Source organism: Chrysemys picta, chromosome 12 (genome assembly GCF_011386835.1).
Source record: "Chrysemys picta bellii isolate R12L10 chromosome 12, ASM1138683v2, whole genome shotgun sequence".
NCBI lineage: Eukaryota > Metazoa > Chordata > Testudines > Emydidae > Chrysemys > Chrysemys picta.
The window spans coordinates 43,640,004-43,658,237 of NC_088802.1; the positions used below are offsets into that span (position 1 = coordinate 43,640,004).

Sequence of the window (18,234 nt, forward strand, 5' to 3'; positions counted from 1 at the left end):
TTCACAAGATGATCACCCTAATCTTAGCCCATGGGTCCTGATCCATTATTCCAAAGCAGTGGAAAGTCTCCCACTGATTTCAATGGGCATTGGCTGAGGCCCACACGGGCAGTCAGTTCCTGAGATTGGGGCTAATTCCCAGTATCGATAAGGCCTGAGACTCTAGCTGGAGGATATTCTTGGAGGTGGGAAGGAGGGAGTTTGAAGCAAACAAACTAAGATGCTTTTGTGTGTTCGCTTTGTCAAAGGTTAACATATTTGCAAAACTAGTGGCTGTCCTAGTGTGGTCCGTGGCCCAGTGGGGACCTATGGAGGTCTTCCTCTGGTCTTCAGAATGTATGTTGGCAGCAGGGTTAGGGTGGCAAGCAGGAGCAGTGAGTCCATGAGGCTCTCTTCAGACGCAAATGCTGGAGGATGGCAATGGTGACATCCTGCTTGGCAGTGCTTAATTTGTAGTGAAAGAGGTGCCGGGGCTCAAGTAACCTTTTTACTTTCATAACTGATGTGCCAAGCCTAGAGGTGCCGGGGCGAGGAACGGCCCGGCCTAGAGGTGCCGGGGCGAGGAACGGCCCGGCCTAGAGGTGCCGGGGCGAGGAACGGCCCGGCCTAGAGGTGCCGGGGCTCAGCCCTGGCAAACCCTGGCCCAAATTCAGCACTGCTGCTTTGTGTTTGGCCTTTCCAAACTCTCCTGCTCTTTCTGGGCAGAGGGGAATTCTGAACAGAACTGGCCTGAACAGATTGTCTGAGGGGTTTCTGCTCTTACAGACTAACTGTAGGGTTACCATATTTTGTGCCTCCAAATGGAGGACACTCCCCGGGGGCCCCGCCCCCAGCCCCGCCCACGCCCCCGCCCCAACTCCACCCCCTCCCAAAGTCTCCGCCCCCTCCCCTGCTTCCCGCGAACATTTAATTCGCGGGAAGCCTGAAGCAGGTAAGGGGGGGGGGGGAGGAGGCGCGGCCCAGGCTGGTCCCCCCACGGCTCCAGCCTGGGTCGGCTCGGGCCCTGGGGTGCCGGCCCCGACCGACCACCCCCCGGCTCCCAGCCCCGCGGGCCCGGCGCACGCCCCGGCTCCCCGACCCTGGCTCCCCGACCCCGGCGCACGCCCCGGCTCCCAGCCCGGCTCCCCGACCCGGCTCCGCGGGCCCGGACCGGCACCGCGCCCCCCGGCTCCCGGCCCCGCGCCCAGCCCGGCCCCCTGCACCATGCCCCCGGCCCCGGACAAAGAGGCCCCGGCCGAGCCTCCCGATTTTCCCGGACATGCCCGGCTTTTGGGGATTTCCCCCCGGACGGGGATTTGAGCCCCCAAAAGCCGGACATGTCCGGGAAAATCCGGACGTATGGTAACCCTAACTAACTGGTTCCCTGAGCATGGCTGGACTGGCAAAATGGCTGGTTAACGGCTTGTTCGTTAACCCTTTAATTACCAGTGCTCATTTAAGCTTTCATGTAAAAAGTGCGTTTTGGTTTTGGTTTTTTGGATTGTGGTAGCATCTGGAGTAACCCCAGTCACAGCTCTGGACCCCATCAGGCTAAGTACTGTACACACATAACAAAAAGACGGTCTCTGCCCCACAGAGCTTATAGTGTCTAAGTGTGTGATGAGAGACAAGAGGTGGACGCAAAAATGGCAGGTTATTGTCCCTTATCCTTTGACAAGAAAGGGAACTTCCAAAACGTTCTACGGCCCACAAAATGTGCTGCTGTGCCGTGTGTACGGCTGAATGGAGCCTTTAGCGCAAGAGCATCAGCGGATCCCAGCCGAGGCGGCCGGGCTCTAGTGTCACTGCAGAGAGACACCAGGAGTTCTTCGGAATCCCGGGGAAGGAAGATGTTGGCGAAGGGAGGCAGAGAAGCTGGCTGGCTTGGGAGGAGGGAGTCTGGAAGATGAGAGAAGAGAGGCAGCTGTTTTCTGTTCTGGAAGGGCTGGAGGGAATGGCAGAGTGCATGGGCAGCCTGTGGTTCTTTCATACTGCAACAGAAAGGTAAGTACTGGCTACATGATATGTACAAATATGGGGACAGAGGCCTGGATTCCAGGTGCAGAGGGGGCTCTTTGACATACAACCAGAGGAATGGCTCAGTGCATTGGTTTTCCACACCCGCTCTCCTGTTTGCTCCTGGCTAGGGTGCTGCCACCACACTCCCATTTCTGGCCTCGGAGCATAGCATAGGCCCAGAGCTAAATTGCTGACGTCCAGCTGAGCCAGAAGGCTCTGCGTGTCCAAGCCTCGCTTAGCTAAACCCCTCCCACGCCACGGCTCAGATCACTGGGGTTTCTGCTGGGCAGCTGGCATGGCAGTGAGGGGCTGCTTTCTCTGCTGTGAGCTTGGGCCAGGCTGCCTGTTGTCCAGGGAGCTGGAAGGTTGCGCTACCCCAGCCGTGCAGGGAGCGAATGGAAGAATGGGGCCAGTGTTGGGAAAATGAGAACACGGTACGGAGACAAAGGGGAGAGCTGGCTGCTTCCGCCTACTTCTCTATGGGAACCCCGTGGGCATTTCATCTGAACAATGGCCCCTCTGTTGTTGACAAAAGGAGCCAGGATGGGGGTATAAGGGATCCATTTTGCAGGCTGTACGTGGTGATGTTGTAGCCCTGTTGGTCCCAGGATATTAGAGACCAGGTGGGTGAGGTACCAGCTTGTGTCGGTGAGAGAGACCTGCAGACGAGCTCTGTGTAATCTCGAAAGCTTTTCTGTCCCGCCAACAGAAGTTGGTCCAATAAAAGATATGACCTCACCCACCTTCTCTCTCTTTTGTGTGTGGGCATTTATTTGTTCTTTCAATGTAACCTTACACATATGACGCAGCTATAAAGAGAAGCAACAAATAAAAACAGCAGCTACCGGGTGGGCCAGGCTTATCTGTGACTTTTAGAACTGGGTAAACAGTGGCGAAAGGTATGCACAAACATTTATTCGCAAGTGGAAAACCACCAATTTGCTTTGGTCCTCACCACCCCTCTTATTTGCTGTCTGCGAACTTTCAGACATGCAAGTCTGTGTTTGCAAGAGTGTTTGCAGAAAGAGAGAGTTTCGCCCGAGCGAATAGTCCAGATTTGATCCATGGCACTTTGTGGGTCCTCATTCCTGAGCAGCTCCCAATCTTTAACACACTGTTGCCCGTTTTTGACCCCGAGCGGCTAGTCCAAGTTCAGGGCACTGGAGATATTCTAGTTGGGAGTTGAAATGGATGGAGTCTGGTATTTTCTTTGGTGCCGTCTTGTTTATTTACAAGGAATGTACAAGTCCTGCTGCCCCGAATGCAGGAGGAACAAAGAAGAAAGGTTTAGCTGACAGCCCCATGAGGTCTCGCTGTTGCTTTTTCCAGGGTCGTACTGTGCTCACAGGCTACTGCTTGGTTTTCTTGCTTTTTGCCTCTGCCTCTTGCTCTCTGTGCTGTCTGTCCTCAGTTTCTCTGTGGTCTCTCTCTCTCTCTCTCTCACAAAATTCCCCACAAAACTGTGAGCCTACCCAATGCAGTCCAGGCTCCTGAGTGGCTTCACACAACCCCCATTTGTCTTAGCTGGTGGTGGGGGAACTTCTGATTAACTCATCCTGACAGTTATGTTAATTGCAGGGTGTGTTCACACCCAATCTCAAAGAGGTTTGTGACCCAAGCAGTTACTAGCACCTCCCAGCAGAATAGTATTTGTCCTCACAGCGCCCTGTGATGACAGGCTGGGCTATTACCTCCATTTTAGAGATGGGGGAGCTGAGGCACAGAAAGCGTGACTTGGTCAAGTTCATCCAGGAAGCCCGTGCAGGAAAAATGTAGCCCAGGTCTCCCAAGTCCTCGGCCTAGTGCCATATAACCACGGCAGCCCCCTTGGAGAGTGGAGCCACGGGCTGAAATCTGTTTGCACAAAGCATTTGGCAAATCGTTTTGAATAAACAAAGACATTCCTAAAAGCTGAAGTATGATTGAGGATTATCTTCAGTGGTGGCCTAGATATTGTCTACCCAGGTGCCTCTATCCTATCACCTGAAATGACTAGCTGATTATTTGTGAGTAGGCAAAAGAGATTCAAGGATGGTTTCTTTAACCCACAGAGAGCTGTCTCTGGTGTTTCAGTAGATAGTTTCTCAACGGGGGCATTATATGTGATGAGAGAGATTTTAAGGGAATGTAATAGCATGGTAAATACAGCAGCAGGCTATGATAGTCAAGTTTAATTTTCTATCTCAGATGTGATGAAAGGGATAGCATCCATTGGGAAGCTTTCTAGCATGGTAGTATGCTTATGTATAGGGAAATATCTAGGAACATAGAGACCTCTACTTCCAGAAGTGCTTGCTAGGAGTGTACAGTGTATGTGAAGGAAGGAATAAAATCTGAATGTTGCATTGTCTTGGCTTTCTCCCTTCTTCTCCTTGAACACTGAACACCAGGTAACATCTCCACCAAGGCAGTCAAAGCCTAATTAACATCCAAAAGGATTTCAGGTAAGACAGGTGGAGATGCCTGGGAGGTGGGTGAGGGGGAGAAGCCATTAGTTTTGGCTGGGCCAAGAACAGGTACACACAAATTAGTAATTGCCTTTACTTGGAGCTTCTAAGCAGAGAGAGGAAGTCCATTATTAGTCAACACCTCAAGAGAGACTTTTGAAATTAACCTAGGATGGGACAAGGGGTGGATGACACCGGGTTTATTCATGGAAACAAGTCGATAGAAGAACATGCAATAGCTATTGTGTCAGGATGTTCCCTAGGCTGAGGTAAGCAGGTCTCAGTGGAGAATATGCTAATTCACTCTCACGCCTACTGACTTGGAAGGGTTCAATGGCCATGGCTGAGAAGCCGGACTAACTTTGTCTATGCTTTGAGCGGGAGGTTTGTGATTCCCAGCCAGAGACCTACTCATGCTAGCGCTCCTCAAATCAGTGCACTAAAAATAGCGTGCAGCCACAGCAGTGCAAGCGCTGGGATGGACTAGCCACCCCATGTATGTGCCTAGGGTCTCGATGAGAACTACCGCCAGCACGTCTCCTGAGCTAGGAACCACACCCCCAGCTTGAAGTGTAGACATACCCTGAGTGAGGAGGCTATTTTGGCACTGAGGGTTGGGACTCTGAAGACTTGCACAGCCACTGGACAGTCTCAGAGCTCTAGCAATGTGAGCATTAGACACGTGACTCTTTTCTGTAAATTCAAGGATTTGGGGTCGACTTTTCCTGGGCAAGGCTAGGGAGTCTCAGACCTCAGTAGGTTTGGTCTATTGTGTTACTTTTCTTTTAAAGTGAAACTTGCTGCTTTTTCCTAATAAACCTCATGGGCCAGACCCTCAGTTCATGGAAGCTGGTGTTAGTTCCACTGGTGTCAATGGAATGGAGATCAATGGACCAATGATGATTTTCACAGCGTATTTGGCCCTGTTTATTTAAGATCCTTGTGGTGTTAGGTAGGGTTACCATATTTAAAAAATAAAAAAAGAGGACACTTCACTGGCCCTGGCCCCGTCCCTTTCCCACCCCTGGCCCCGTCCCAACTCCGCCCCTTCCCCGCCCATTCCCCACCCCTTCCCCAAAGTCCCCGCCCTAACTCCCCCTCCTCCTTCCCAGCCTCGCAAAAAGGGCTGCCCGAGCGCTACCAGCTTCACGGTTTGCCAGGCAGCCTCCAGACCCTGCGCCCCCGGCCGGCACTTCCCCAGCACAGCTGGAGCCCAAGCTGCCCGAGTGCTACCGGCTTCGGGCAGCCCCCATGCCTCTGGACCCTGCGCCCCCGGAGCAGAGCAGCTGGAGCCCGGGAGGGGAAGTGCCCAGCCGGCGGCTCGGGGTCCAGAGGCAAGGGGGCTGCCTGAAGCTGGAGCGCTCGGGCAGCTCAGTCTTCAACAGAGCCGAAGAGTCAGGGGAGGAGCACAGCAGCTGGAGCCCGGGAGGGGAAGTGCCCGGCCGGTATTTTTCCCGGACATGTTCGGCTTTTTGGCAATTCCCCCCGGACGGGGGTTTGATTACCAAAAAGCCGGACATGTCCGGGAAAAACTGGACGTATGGTAACCCTATGTTAGGGAATATTCTTGTAAGGGTGTCTTGGAAGAGGTAAATCAATGGCTGGTAATAAAAGGGAAACTGGAGTCTAACCGTACTCAGGGTTCTCGGTCAAAGGCATGTGGGAGGAAATCTGTCCTATAAGGCAGCGGTTCTCAACCTTTTTCTTTCTGAGGCCCCCACAACAGGCTATAAAAACTCCACGGCCCACCTGTGCCACAATAACTGGTTTTCTGCATATAAAAGCCAGAGGCAGCGTTAGGGGGTATCAAGCAGGGCAATTGCCTGGGGCCCCAGGCCACAGGGGCCCCCACAAAGCTACACTGCTCAGGCTTCAGCTTCAGCCCTGGGTGGCAGGGTTCAGGGCCCTGGACTTCAGCCCCATGTGGTGGGGCTTCGGCTTTCTACCCTGGACCCCAGCGAGTCTAATGCTGGCCCTGCTTGGCGGCCCCCTGAAACGTGCTCGTGTCCCCGCAGGGGGCCCAGGACCCCTGGTTGCACCTTAGAGCAGTGGTTCTCAGTCAGTACCAGAGCAGAGGGCAAGGGAAAAGCCTAATCACCTTGATCAAACAATTCGAGGGTCCCAAGGTGACATCCACACCCCGAACAAGGACGACGTCTCTCGAATAAGCTGCTTGCTGTGAACAGTTCAGCCAGCTCTAGTTACACCAGTATCCATTTCGTGGAAGTCAGTGGAGTTGCTCCAGATTTGCACCAATGAAACTAGATTAAAATCTGCCCCAGTGTCCCAGGGACAAATACAGATGTGATGTAAACGGTGATATAAATTCCACGTTGGGTGTAAGCTGCAGAGTAGTGTAATTTTCAGCACATTGTCATTCCGTGAGTGTTGCTTCCATGGTAAGGGGGTGGAGTCTAGCAGGAAAAGCCACTAAGAGAAGGATGTGAACTAAAACTTACATCACAGCCTCCCCAGCATTCCTGAGGCCACAGCCAGCCCTGATGCAAGCAGTTGCAACTCCCATTGATTTCAATGCAGTGGGAATTTGCCCAAGGAAAAAGAGTCAGGCCTCAGGATTTGGCCCAGTGTCTGTGTAGTGCTATACGCATGCCTGGAGCTTTACAACAGAGAAAGCGGTGGCAAGGGAAGAACAAAACCACTGCCCCGAAGAGCTTAAAAGACGCACAAACCCACGGGGGGCATGTTCTGATCTCCGTGAATCCTGTAAATCTGGAGTAATGCTGTGCCAGTGAGTGGCTTAACACTCACAGGAGTGAGACCAGAAGCTGTCCTAGAAACGCTAATGATCATTATAGATCAAACACTTCACTGGTTATATTTGAATCTGTATTGTTAAAAGACTGGGGTGTTGGCTAGTGCCCCGAAAGTGTCTCCTGGCCACGTGGGAGGCTGCCACATTATAGTTGCCTGGAGCCTGTGTGACGGGTTGGATCACAGAAACCCCCTTGGGGCTACCAACTGATGTGCCAAGACTACTTCTGCCCTTGCTTTCCCTGCCAGCTTGGGACTCCAGCACCCTGTCTTGTTGAGTCATATACGCCAATCTGTTCCAACACTGACCCAGGGTCTGAACCACGTGCCTCAAAGCTGCAGGCTTAACTGAAAACAACTTAAGAAGTGTTCCTGTCTTTAACACTCAGATGCCCAACTCCCAATGGGGTCCAAACCCCAAATAAATCCGTTTTACCCTGTATAAAGCTTATACAGGGTAAACTCATAAATTGTTCGCCCTCCATAACACTGATAGAGAGATATGCACAGCTGTTTGCCCCTCGCTCCAAGGTATTAATACATACTCTGGGTTAGTTAATAAGTGAAAAGTGATTTTATTAAATACAGAAAGTAGGATTTAAGTGATTCCAAGTAATAGCAGACAGAACAAAGTGAATTACCAAGTAAAATAAAATAAAACACGCAAGTCTGAGTCTAATACAGTAAGAAAACTGAGTACAGATAAAAACCTCACCCTTAGAGGAATTCCACTAAGCTTTCTTTTACAGACTAGTCTCCTTCTAGTCTGGGTCCAGCAATCACTCACACCCCTGTAGTTACTGTCCTTTGTTCCAGTTTCTTTCAGGTAGCCTCTCCACCCCCAAGGATATCTCTTTAGCCAGCTCAGGACCAAATGGAGGGGTCTCCCATGGGCTTAAATAGACTTTCTCTTGTGGGTTGAGACCCCCCTTCTCTCTCCTATGCAAAGTCCAGCTACAAGATGGAGTTTTGGAGTCACATGGGCAAGTCACATGTCCATGCATGACTCATAACTTACAGGTAGCCGCCATGGTTCACATGCTAGCTTGAACGCCCTCATGTAGACTTCTTATGTGGATTGAAGCCTTCCAAGATCCATCGTCCATTAATTGCTTCTTGATTGGGCACTTAACTTGCACATTCCTTTCTCAAGAAGCTGACCAAACACTTTACTAAGGCTACTTAAAAATCAAGCAAGTACACAGCCAATATGCATAACTTTGAATACAAAAATGATACATGCATACAAATAGGATGAATATATTCAGTAGATCATAACCTTTGCATAGATATGTTACATGGCATATGGAGCATAAAACATATTCTAGTTATGTCATATATATATATATTCATAAGCATATTTCCATAAAGCCTTATGGGGGGCACCGTCACAGCCTGATTCTAAAAAAATTGAGGTCAGGAATCTGGTGCAAATTCCACACTTAGGTGAGAGTCTCTTGCTTCATTTATTTTTGTGCGCACCAGCTCTTCAGAGAGGGATACAGACAAAAATCCCTCATCAACAGGAAAATGAGGAAGGCTTGTGGCAATGATACAGGTTTTCCTGCCAAGCTCCTCTGCACTTGCTCAAACCTGCAGTGGCATTTCAAGCCAGGGGAGTCATATGTTATAGGGCCAGGCTCCAAGGGGCTGGACTGTTAAGCTTGAACTGAAATAGACTCTCACAAGTGGGCTGTAGTCCACGAAAGCTTATGCTCTAATAAATTTGTTAGTCTCTACGGTGCCACAAGTACTCCTGTTCTTCTTCTCACATAAAAGAAACCCCAGCTACAGGTCGAGCAACACAATCTTTATTAGTATTGTGTTCTATAGAAAGATCACCTGCTGGGAGCTAGTAGAGGCCCTAACTGGGGCGGGGACGTGTTTATGGCAGGATTCAAGGATAAGCGGATTCAATGCGTCTCCTCAGCGGGCTCCACCTGCTGGGCTCCTATGAAGCTTAGGTCGCAATACAGAGTGTAGCAGTAATACTGGGTCCTTAGGCAGCCGCCTTAATCTGGAGACCTTCCAGCGCTTCCCAAAGGTGGATGGGTATAATGATCCCCATTTTCAAGCTGCCCTTCCCTGGTGGAACCTACTGCAGCACAAGTGCCTCTGCCCTACACTGGGGTGACTGCCCTCTGGGGCACAGACCCCCCACTGACATAGGAAGGTACGTACGGCACCTCCCTGCACTATTGGGGTGAATCGAGTTCACCAGCTATTGCCCACGACTAAGAACAGGGCCCACGATTAGGCCAATCAAACTCAGAATTAGCTCATCTGCATGAAAAACGGAGCACACCAAAATGAGACCCTTATATTCAGTGACGGGACTAGTCAGCGTATTGTGGAGCTGTTTGTCCTGGCCTTTGCTTTGCTTTCTGATCTGCCTAAACTTGTCTAAACGGTTCCTCTGCTCAGCCCTGATACCAATCTCCTCCATCAACCCCTTCGTTCTCTGCCGATGTAATAAACTGAACTCGGGTGGTCAGGTCCAGCCCTATGTTGGAATGGACAGCAAACCTGGCACAGCGGTACGGCAACTGGCACGCAAACTGAGAACTTATTATTTATGTCACAGTAGTGGCCAGAGGCCTGAGCCCCATTGTGGTAGGCGGTCCCTGCCCCGGAGAGCTTACAATCTCCGCAGGACGCTGCCAGCATTGGGCTCTGCCATTGACGGTGGGAGATGCCAGTGGGACTAAATACAAATTCCATCCATTGGGACAAATCCTTCTCTGGTGCAATCCCACTGATTTCAACGGAGTTTGACTGATATAAGTGAGGGAGATTTTGGACCACTGAACACTCTTCCCTTCCAAGACATGAAGGTGGGAGTTGTGCACGTCATGGGCTTAACTCAGGTCCAACCGATTTTCATTCCACTAGGTCAGGTACATGGAAGCTGACTCAGTTGGTTCCTTAAATTATCTCGCCAGAGTCAGCGGGAGTTGGAAGAGTGTGGGGTGTGTAGTATCCAAGTAAGGGCACAAGATATGGGGCAAGGTCATTTTGACTTTCAACACCCACGAGTCTCTGCCACACCTCCTTAGAAAAACAGATTTTCAGGATTGTCAGCCAGACACAACCTGGTTTTGTGCTGTGACACTCAGCACCGATGAGAGGTTTGCCACCACCTTCAATAGCCCCTTAATAGCCTATGCTGGCCTCGTGAATGCAAACAAGGAGAATTCCTATAGACCCAGATGTGCATATATTTGAACTTATAAACTGTCTCTATCCATGCACATGTGCAGTGCGACATAAAAATACACATACCGGGTGTCACTTGACCCAATGGGCACATTCATCATTCTTCCAAATCCACCAACCTTCCCCCTTCGACCTACTCATCCCCATGCACCCCATCCCTTTGGAAGACCCAGCTTTCCACCCCCAGGAAATAGACAGGACTTGAACATGCCCTGTCAGCAGCCTGGGTTCCATCGTATCCAAGGGAAGTAAGTTCCAGAGTCAAGGACCCTCCACTGCCACCCCTCTGTCTCCAGTCAAATGTGCCTAGGGGTTCTAGAGGGGCTTTTTGCTCCTTGCCTTGGAGTGGAAGAACATGAAACCGCTTTTTAGAAGGGCAAATTCTTCCCTCAGATTCCTGGCTCCTGTCTGATTGCAACTGCAGGGGTTACAGAGGAGTAGAAAGTCTGTCTGTACAAACAAACCAGTCTGGACTTTATAAATCAGAACCAGCACCTTGATGCGAACTGGAAGCCAGTGCAGTGACTGGAGTCCAGGTGTAACATGCTTCCAAGACATTGCACGATGAGGCGTGGTCTCCAGGAATATCCCTGCACAGCAGGGGGCAGTCATCCAATGTGTCAGGTCTAGTTTACTGCATGCTATCCCGTCTGCCGCCAATCTCTTGTCTTATTTATTTTGGTGTTGCTGCTTTTGGGGGGGCTCTTTGTTGGTGCTATGAGTGCTCCCCAGTGGTGTTCTCCTGCTGCAGCTTCTGGGGAATCAGAAGAAATATTCCTTGCACGTTACTATCTCAAGTGCACAGAAATCACTAGCATTCTATTATGGTGAATCTTCCCAATTCTATGGAACGGTCTCACTTTAGCCTGAGAGAGCATGTCTGGCTCTGTAAAATGAGCATCCCCACCCTGAGAGCTTGGCTTTGGGGACAGATTTATCCTCTGCCGCCCTTACCTAACAGAATGATCTCAGTGAAAACCAGATACTGTTAATCCTTTTCCTTTAACACATGGCATGTGTCAAGAACGCCCCGTAACCCTTTACTGTTTGCCCCTAAAACCAGAACCCTGAGAGTTTTGCTTTAAACCTCCCAGCGCCTTCAAATCTCCCAAAGCTTTTAGAAATAATGGTAGAACAGTGTAATAAACCGGCTTAGTGCCTGTGACTGTGTCTCCCTCTAGTGGCTGGTTTTATGGGCCATAATACTCTACTGCTTTCTCACAGCCAAAGGAGTTTTTTAGTTCCAGGCATGTGACTTTGGTGATCAAGGTCCCAGATTTGATTCCTGGTGATGATGGGTGTGTGCGTCTCTGTGCCCATGCGGTCTTAAATGCCAGCTGTGCATCGGTGTACAACTTAGAGCAGTGATTTCCAAACTCTGGTCTAGACAGCTGGCTGGACACATGGTACTGGCCTAGCCTTGATTCCAGCTGCTGTAGTGCGTTAGAAGACGCTCATTAAATGCTTTTCTAGTGGTAGTTTTCCATTAATAACTGTAGTTGCCACATGGATGTTAGGGGATCTCAGATGGAAGGGAAGGTGGTCCATGTGATTGTAAATGAGATGGGAAGCAGCCTGAGAAAAGATCTGTCTGGTAAGACGTGTTCCACATGCTGAATGAGTTTTGAGAATCACCGTACAATGCCAAACAAAGTAGACCCAGCTCTTTTGAGATGTCAAATTTCAATATACATATTGATCAATATTTCTGAGGGCCCAGCAGATAAAACACTAGATGCTGACCCTGGAGAATCGTTGCCTCGTAGTATCCCAATGGAAAAATCCTCTCAGTACACGAGTGGAAAAAATGCTCTCAATGATATTCAGCTCACTGCCAATACACCAAGCAAGAAGGATGGCTAAGGTGGTAGAGCAAGGGCCATCGATCTTGTAGACCCAATTCTACTGATAATTAAGGATAAGATTTATTTCACCACCCTGAAATTATTTATTTACGTGTGCACCATCATGCTATGCATCACGAATTGTTACATCGTAGCTATCATACTCCCGTGCAAATAGCCACCTCTCATACTGAAGAATCACCCAGATACTGTGTATCAGATGATATGTATGATGAGTTGCCTTGCTTTCTTCTCAAGAACTTTTGGAGGTCAGTGGGGAACGCTCTGAGTAAGGTAACTGATGCTCCTATTAACTTATCCTTCTACTTCTTTCGACTGCATGATATAAATGAACTAGCACAAGCAAAGGACTGCAGTTGTTGTTATGCAGTTTTATTATCAGAAGAAAGAGACATTTTAATTCTAGATAGGCCTGAACCATAAACCCCAGGATATGAATAACCCTCAAACCCTGAGGTGGTTCAGCTCTGGATCCCAAGTTTGTGGTGGGCAAAGATGGGCTGAATTCAAACCCTGGATCTGAACAGGGAGTTCAGGGAGAGGCTGGATAGAGTCATGGGAGTGCTTGAGACTGAGTGGAGGAGTCTGATCAAGGCTGTAGAGAGAGATGAGGACATTAGCACAAGAAATGGAGAAGCAGTGGATCAGGAAGGTCGTCAATCTGGAAAAAGAAGTTTCACAGATGAGGATGGGGGACTGAGGGGAGAGGAAGAAAGTGAATCAATCAGGCAGCAAAGATGGCAGAAAAACAGAGGAAGAAGAATTAGGTGGAGAGGTAGATAATGCATGCTCGATTTGGGGGGCGGGGGGGGAGAGCCGCATGGTGGGATGTCCAATGAAGGAGGGGGGAGGAAGAAGAGAAGGGTTGGGATAATGGCAGGGTGTGTGTGTGTGTGTGAGAGAGGAGGGACCCAGTGGCATTGGCGAGGGCAATTTATGATGAAGAGCCACCAAAGGAAAGGGCAGTGACGGATGCTGAGTCAGATGGAGAGTACCAGGGTCATGTGAGGGGAAGGAGAATAGCAGGAGATAAAGAGGTCATGGATCCGTGGGAGGCTTTCGGGGATGGAGCAGGGAATCTGGAGGGAGAACGGGTGTGACAGGGTAATACAAAGTCAGCAGGATCAGATTGTGATGGGCAGGGGGAAGGTGATGTGGGAGGAGAAGACAATGGGAATGAAGGGTGGAGCAGGGTTAAGAGAGGTCTCCCCAAGGGTGGTAAGGAATGAGGTGGAGACGATATGAAGGGATGAGGTGAGAGAAGGAAGGAAGGACAGCACATAAGCGCAAAAGCAACCTGCTGTCCTGACATTTATAAAAATCCAGTTAAAAATGCCATGGGTAATAGAGATACCAGACCTGATATGAGTACGGCTTCCCAAGTTAGGGGAATTCCGCCATTCCATTCAGCAGGGATTATAAACACTTTTCCAAAGAGCTTGCTGAACCGGTTGATCTACCTAGAGAAGATCTTGCAACAAAGAATTGCCAAATGTGTTCAGTGCCGTGTTAACTGTACAGCTATCGCTCCTTGTGCTGTGATTCCAATCAGACATCAGTAAGCAGGGCTGGGTCCAGGCACTATTTGGAAGGAGCACCTTGAAGGTGTGTCAGGAGGCAGTGCTGATGATTACCAGTAGGTGGCACTCTTCTCTTTGCATTGTTACATAGCCCTAATTATAGGCAGGCCTGTGCTGCCTGGCAGATGAAGCAATAAAACCAGTCCTCTTGACCGCTTGTGCTCATTAGCAATCCCATGGCACCTTTGATGAGAGCTTGGCTGTTAAGCCCAGTGTCTGAGCCAAATTTCCCCTTGCAGCTTCATTGGATAGGAGAGGAATATTTTTCTCCACTTCCTGTCCTAAACTGTTGTATGGCATCGCTGTTGAGATGTGAAACAGCTGCCATGTACCTCCCCAGATGAGGCTGCCTTTCACAACTGGCAAAAGTAACCCCTATCTGTCCTTCCCTACAGGAGTTGTAAAGCTCTTTGAGATCCTTGGGTGAAAGTTGCTTCAGAAGCTCCAAGCATTATTGTTTTATTCTAAAGCAGGTCTAAGGGCAAGGATCAGGAAGCACAGAGGGTAAGTGATACCCAAATCTTTGCTTAAACAACCCCTGCCTATAGGTGGATTCCCATGGTGCTTAGTGGCACTGGCCCATTTGGATCGTGTCATTATCCTTGCGAGCTGAGTGGCTGACAGCTACAAGGAAATGCACAAGGCTATACTTTACTCTCAGTGTGATCCAGAGAGCAAGGTGGGGTGTGGGAGCTGAAGAGATTTACCATCCTCTTCGCTGCAGATACCAAATGACAGGCCAGAGATGAGCAGTCAGATCCTCATTCAGCTTCCAGACTGGCACGTGGATTGTGCAGGCTCATGAACACTCCGGCTATGCAGTCCTCGCTCATCAGATCATTATGGACAGCAGGCAGTTATTACCTTGTCCCGTAAATGGGCAAACAACCGGGTTTAATCCCTCCCTCTCTGGGGTGGTGGTAATTAACCCGGCATTAAATTAATGACCCAAACACGTGTAGGGCCAAAAATAAAAAAATAAAAAGCCCAGTTGTTTGTAAAGTTCATTTTAACAGCATCAGTAATGCTGGGCAAAGGTGTAATCCAGGGTGATCATCTCTCTGATCGGTGAGGGCTGAGCGACCGCACTAGCACCTGGGAAACTGATTTTGGGACTGGAGCCAGCAGGGTGATGCAACAGAGTTTGCACGGCCACTTCCCAATTGGTAAGTGGCAGGATTGCCCAACGCGAGGCTTAAGAAAAGTCAGAGGATCAACCAATGTAATCTACCCAGGAGCTTTATTTCCAGCTTGATCCGTCCCTACATCCTGTTCCCATGGTACGTTCCCCTGCCTTGCACAAGAGCATTCTGGGTAGCATTGTGTCCAAGCAACAGACAAGAAAATGTCTTGAGGTAATGGGTAGCCGTTGCACTGCTCCCACAGTTAGCTGGGCAGCTCCACACCAGATTCAGTTGCATCACAGCCCTTGGTCTAGTCAGTAACCTATCTCCAGAGTTCTCAGTTTCGCAGTCCTCTGAGGATTCAGCCCACTTTGGCCTGGAGCAGGCTGTTTTTACAAAAGTGATGCCTTTTGACCAGGTTCTTATCTCAGTTACACCAGTGCCAATCTGGAGTAACTTCATTGGAATTACCCTGCGTATAACCCAAATCAGATCTAGCCGCATGTTGTAGGCAGCTAAGTATCCATTTTATAGCCACAGCAGTGTAAGTTTCCAAGGCATGGTCAGGACAAAGTATCGGTATAACTATTTTGATTAGGAGAGTGATTTTTTTAACCAAATTAGTTATTCAGGTACGACCCTTCGTGTGGACACAGTTATATTGGTGTTGTAGAGGTAAAAATCTGTCTTATATGGATATAGCTTATTCCTCTTCCCTTATGGGACTTAGGCCTCACCTACACCTAAAACGTAGGTCAAACTAGCTACTGTGCTCAGGGCTGAGAAAATTTTTTCCATTGACCTAGCTACCACTTCTTGAGGAGGTGGATTTACTACAGTGACAGAAAGCCCCCTTTCATCATTTCCGTAAATGGCTACACTACAGTGACATAGCTGTTGTGCTTGTAGTGTAGACGTACCCTTAGCTCTGCTGGTATAACTGTGTCCACATTAGGGTGGTTGCCGGGGTATAATTATACCAGTATACATAAAGCCGTGCAACCTTTGTGGATAGACAAGCTCTAAGGATAAAGACTTGGCAGGGTTGCTATCACCAGGCTGGGTTTGAATCAAGCACAGTATGAGCTCTTATGTCACCCCCCACCTATATCTTTAGTCCAGCGGGACCATTTGGCGCCCAGCCAGGTGTGCACAAGAGATGCAGTTCCTTTATCTGGCCACTGGGGGACAGTGTAATGCCTGGCCTCGGGCCAAATGACCTCTTATTGGTCTCTCTCTCTCTCTCTGTGTGCGCCCTCTGCTGGTGCCATGGCAACCTGGAGGCCCTGCACACAGGAGGAGGCCGTGCTGGTAAGTTGGGCCGGAGAGGGAGGGGAGAGGCTAGGATGGGGGCTGGGAAGGGACAGTTTAGGGGAGACATATGGAGAGAGGGGAAGTATTGGGGGGAGGCTGCCTCAGGCCCTCCAGCCTCCCCTGCCCCCCCAGCCCCCCAATCACCTACCAGCCCCCAGCAGGTCCCCTGCCCCCCAGTCCTCCAGCAGCCTCCCACTCCTCCGGTCCTCCAGCCTCCCAGCAACCCCCGCAGGCTGTGCCAGGCTCCCCACCCAGCTCTCCCTGCCCCAGAACCCACTCAGTCTGTGCCAGGCTCCTGCTGCCCCCCGCCGTCTCCTCCAGCCCCCCTCGCCTTGGCTCCCTTCCTTTGTGACAGCCCCTGCCTCCCCTCCTGAGGCTCGGGCCTCTCCCGCACCCGGCCCCGCTGCTTGAGGACTCGGCGACGGTTTCTCACTGCGCAGAACTCTGCGCTGATCTGGTGGCGTTTTACACCCGCTGTCTGCCGGCGTGACTGACGGGCCAAGGCGCAGGGTGATGGGGAGAGCCAGGCCACCGCTTTAGTAGAGAATGAGCGTTTTCCACATTGTCAGCTGAGTGCACCCTTCAAAGGACCGATAGGGCCAGATCTTCAGCTGCCGTACGTTGGCCTAGTCCCAGTGACACAGCGCACGCACACAGAGACAGGTCTGCAGCCAGTGCAGTGTGTTTGGGAACTGGCCTCTCTTCAGATTGTGCCGGGTCTCTGTCTGTAGCGCCTAGTTATAAAAATAAATCAAAATAGCCTCTTCCAGTTTAAGAAATGTAGGGCCATAATCGCCAGTGACATAAATGGTGCTGGCTGTTGCAAGCTGGTGTAACTTACTCATTGTAAACAGTGATGCAAATTGGTGAGAAAATGGGTTTAACGACGTGACGTGGTAAAGCAGAGAGGTCCATTAGAATTTCAGTGTTTCCTCAATCTTTTTGAGGCCAGGGACAGGCTTGCTGCCTTCCTAAACTGTGTCAGGTAGATCTCAGGGACCAGCGCCTGTCTATGGACTAGTCGTTGAGAAACTGCATTAGATCACAGGGGCAGGGGGGATAGGGAATGTACACCAGGAAAGAAACTAACTGAAGGGTGTAATATAATCAAGGCTCTTTCTCCAGTCACATTCATTCCTGGTGTAATGGGTGCAACTCCACTGAAATGTGGGGGACAAATTCGCTGTTGGGTTGACTCTTTGGATGTCAATGGAGTTACATAAGGATGGATGTGGCCCACGAAGCCTGCTTTGCTGAACATTCTGCTGTTAGTTGCTTTATCTGCTATGCATCCTCTTCTATCCCCTTTGTTAGGGGTGGTGCAGCAGGAATATTCTGCCCTTATGTGACTACTTATGTCACTGCTGTATTGGACTGAGAGATTCCCATGTTTATACATGAGCTTGATTTGAGCTTTAAGGACGGAATGGTGACAACCTGGTTTGGAAACAAACTAGATCTCAATAGACATGGGAACTGAGTGAAAGGGGAGGGAGCAGCAACGGCAGGGAGATTTTGAATCCCCAGTGGGAAGACGTGTAGGGCCAGATACTGATCTCAGTTACGCCCATCTCCTTTGGAGCTGGTAAGGCTCCAGGGGTGTCAAGGAGGGAAGGATTTGGCCTGTAGTGTCTATTGACTGTGGAATTCACTCGCCATCCTCTCTACCCTTGATCAAGTTAATTGGAAATGTGGATGGATTGTTTAATCAGCAGGGAGTGAGGTGGTGCTGGATTTAGGACAGCTTTCTCTGAACAGCAGCAGAGGAAGCTGGTTACTAAGGATGGATGGAAAAGCCAGGCAGCAGGATTTGTGGACGGAGGAGCCTACTGTTGGAAGGACTGTGCTGTGCATCTGGGGATTATATTTGACCCCTGCAAGCTGCCATGTATTTTAAGGATTTGTGAACCTTTGCTGT

At 50.0% G+C, this 18,234-nt stretch overlaps 1 protein-coding gene across 2 annotated transcripts in view; it reads left to right on the forward strand.

Moving 5' to 3' along the window:
- The first annotated feature begins 1,834 nt into the window (after window positions 1–1,834).
- The window catches only part of FADS6 (fatty acid desaturase 6), a 41,209-nt gene continuing 24,809 nt past the window's right edge, over window positions 1,835–18,234 (forward strand). Inside the window, exon 1 of one of the 2 annotated variants that reach the window (XM_024101688.3) lies at window positions 1,835–1,983. In XM_024101688.3, the coding sequence (XP_023957456.3) occupies window positions 1,886–1,983 (98 nt within the window). In that variant the 5' untranslated portion in view covers window positions 1,835–1,885. Of the gene's footprint in view, window positions 1,984–16,200; window positions 16,314–18,234 lie in introns of those variants that run through there. The other variant, XM_065563462.1, reaches the window with a different exon arrangement.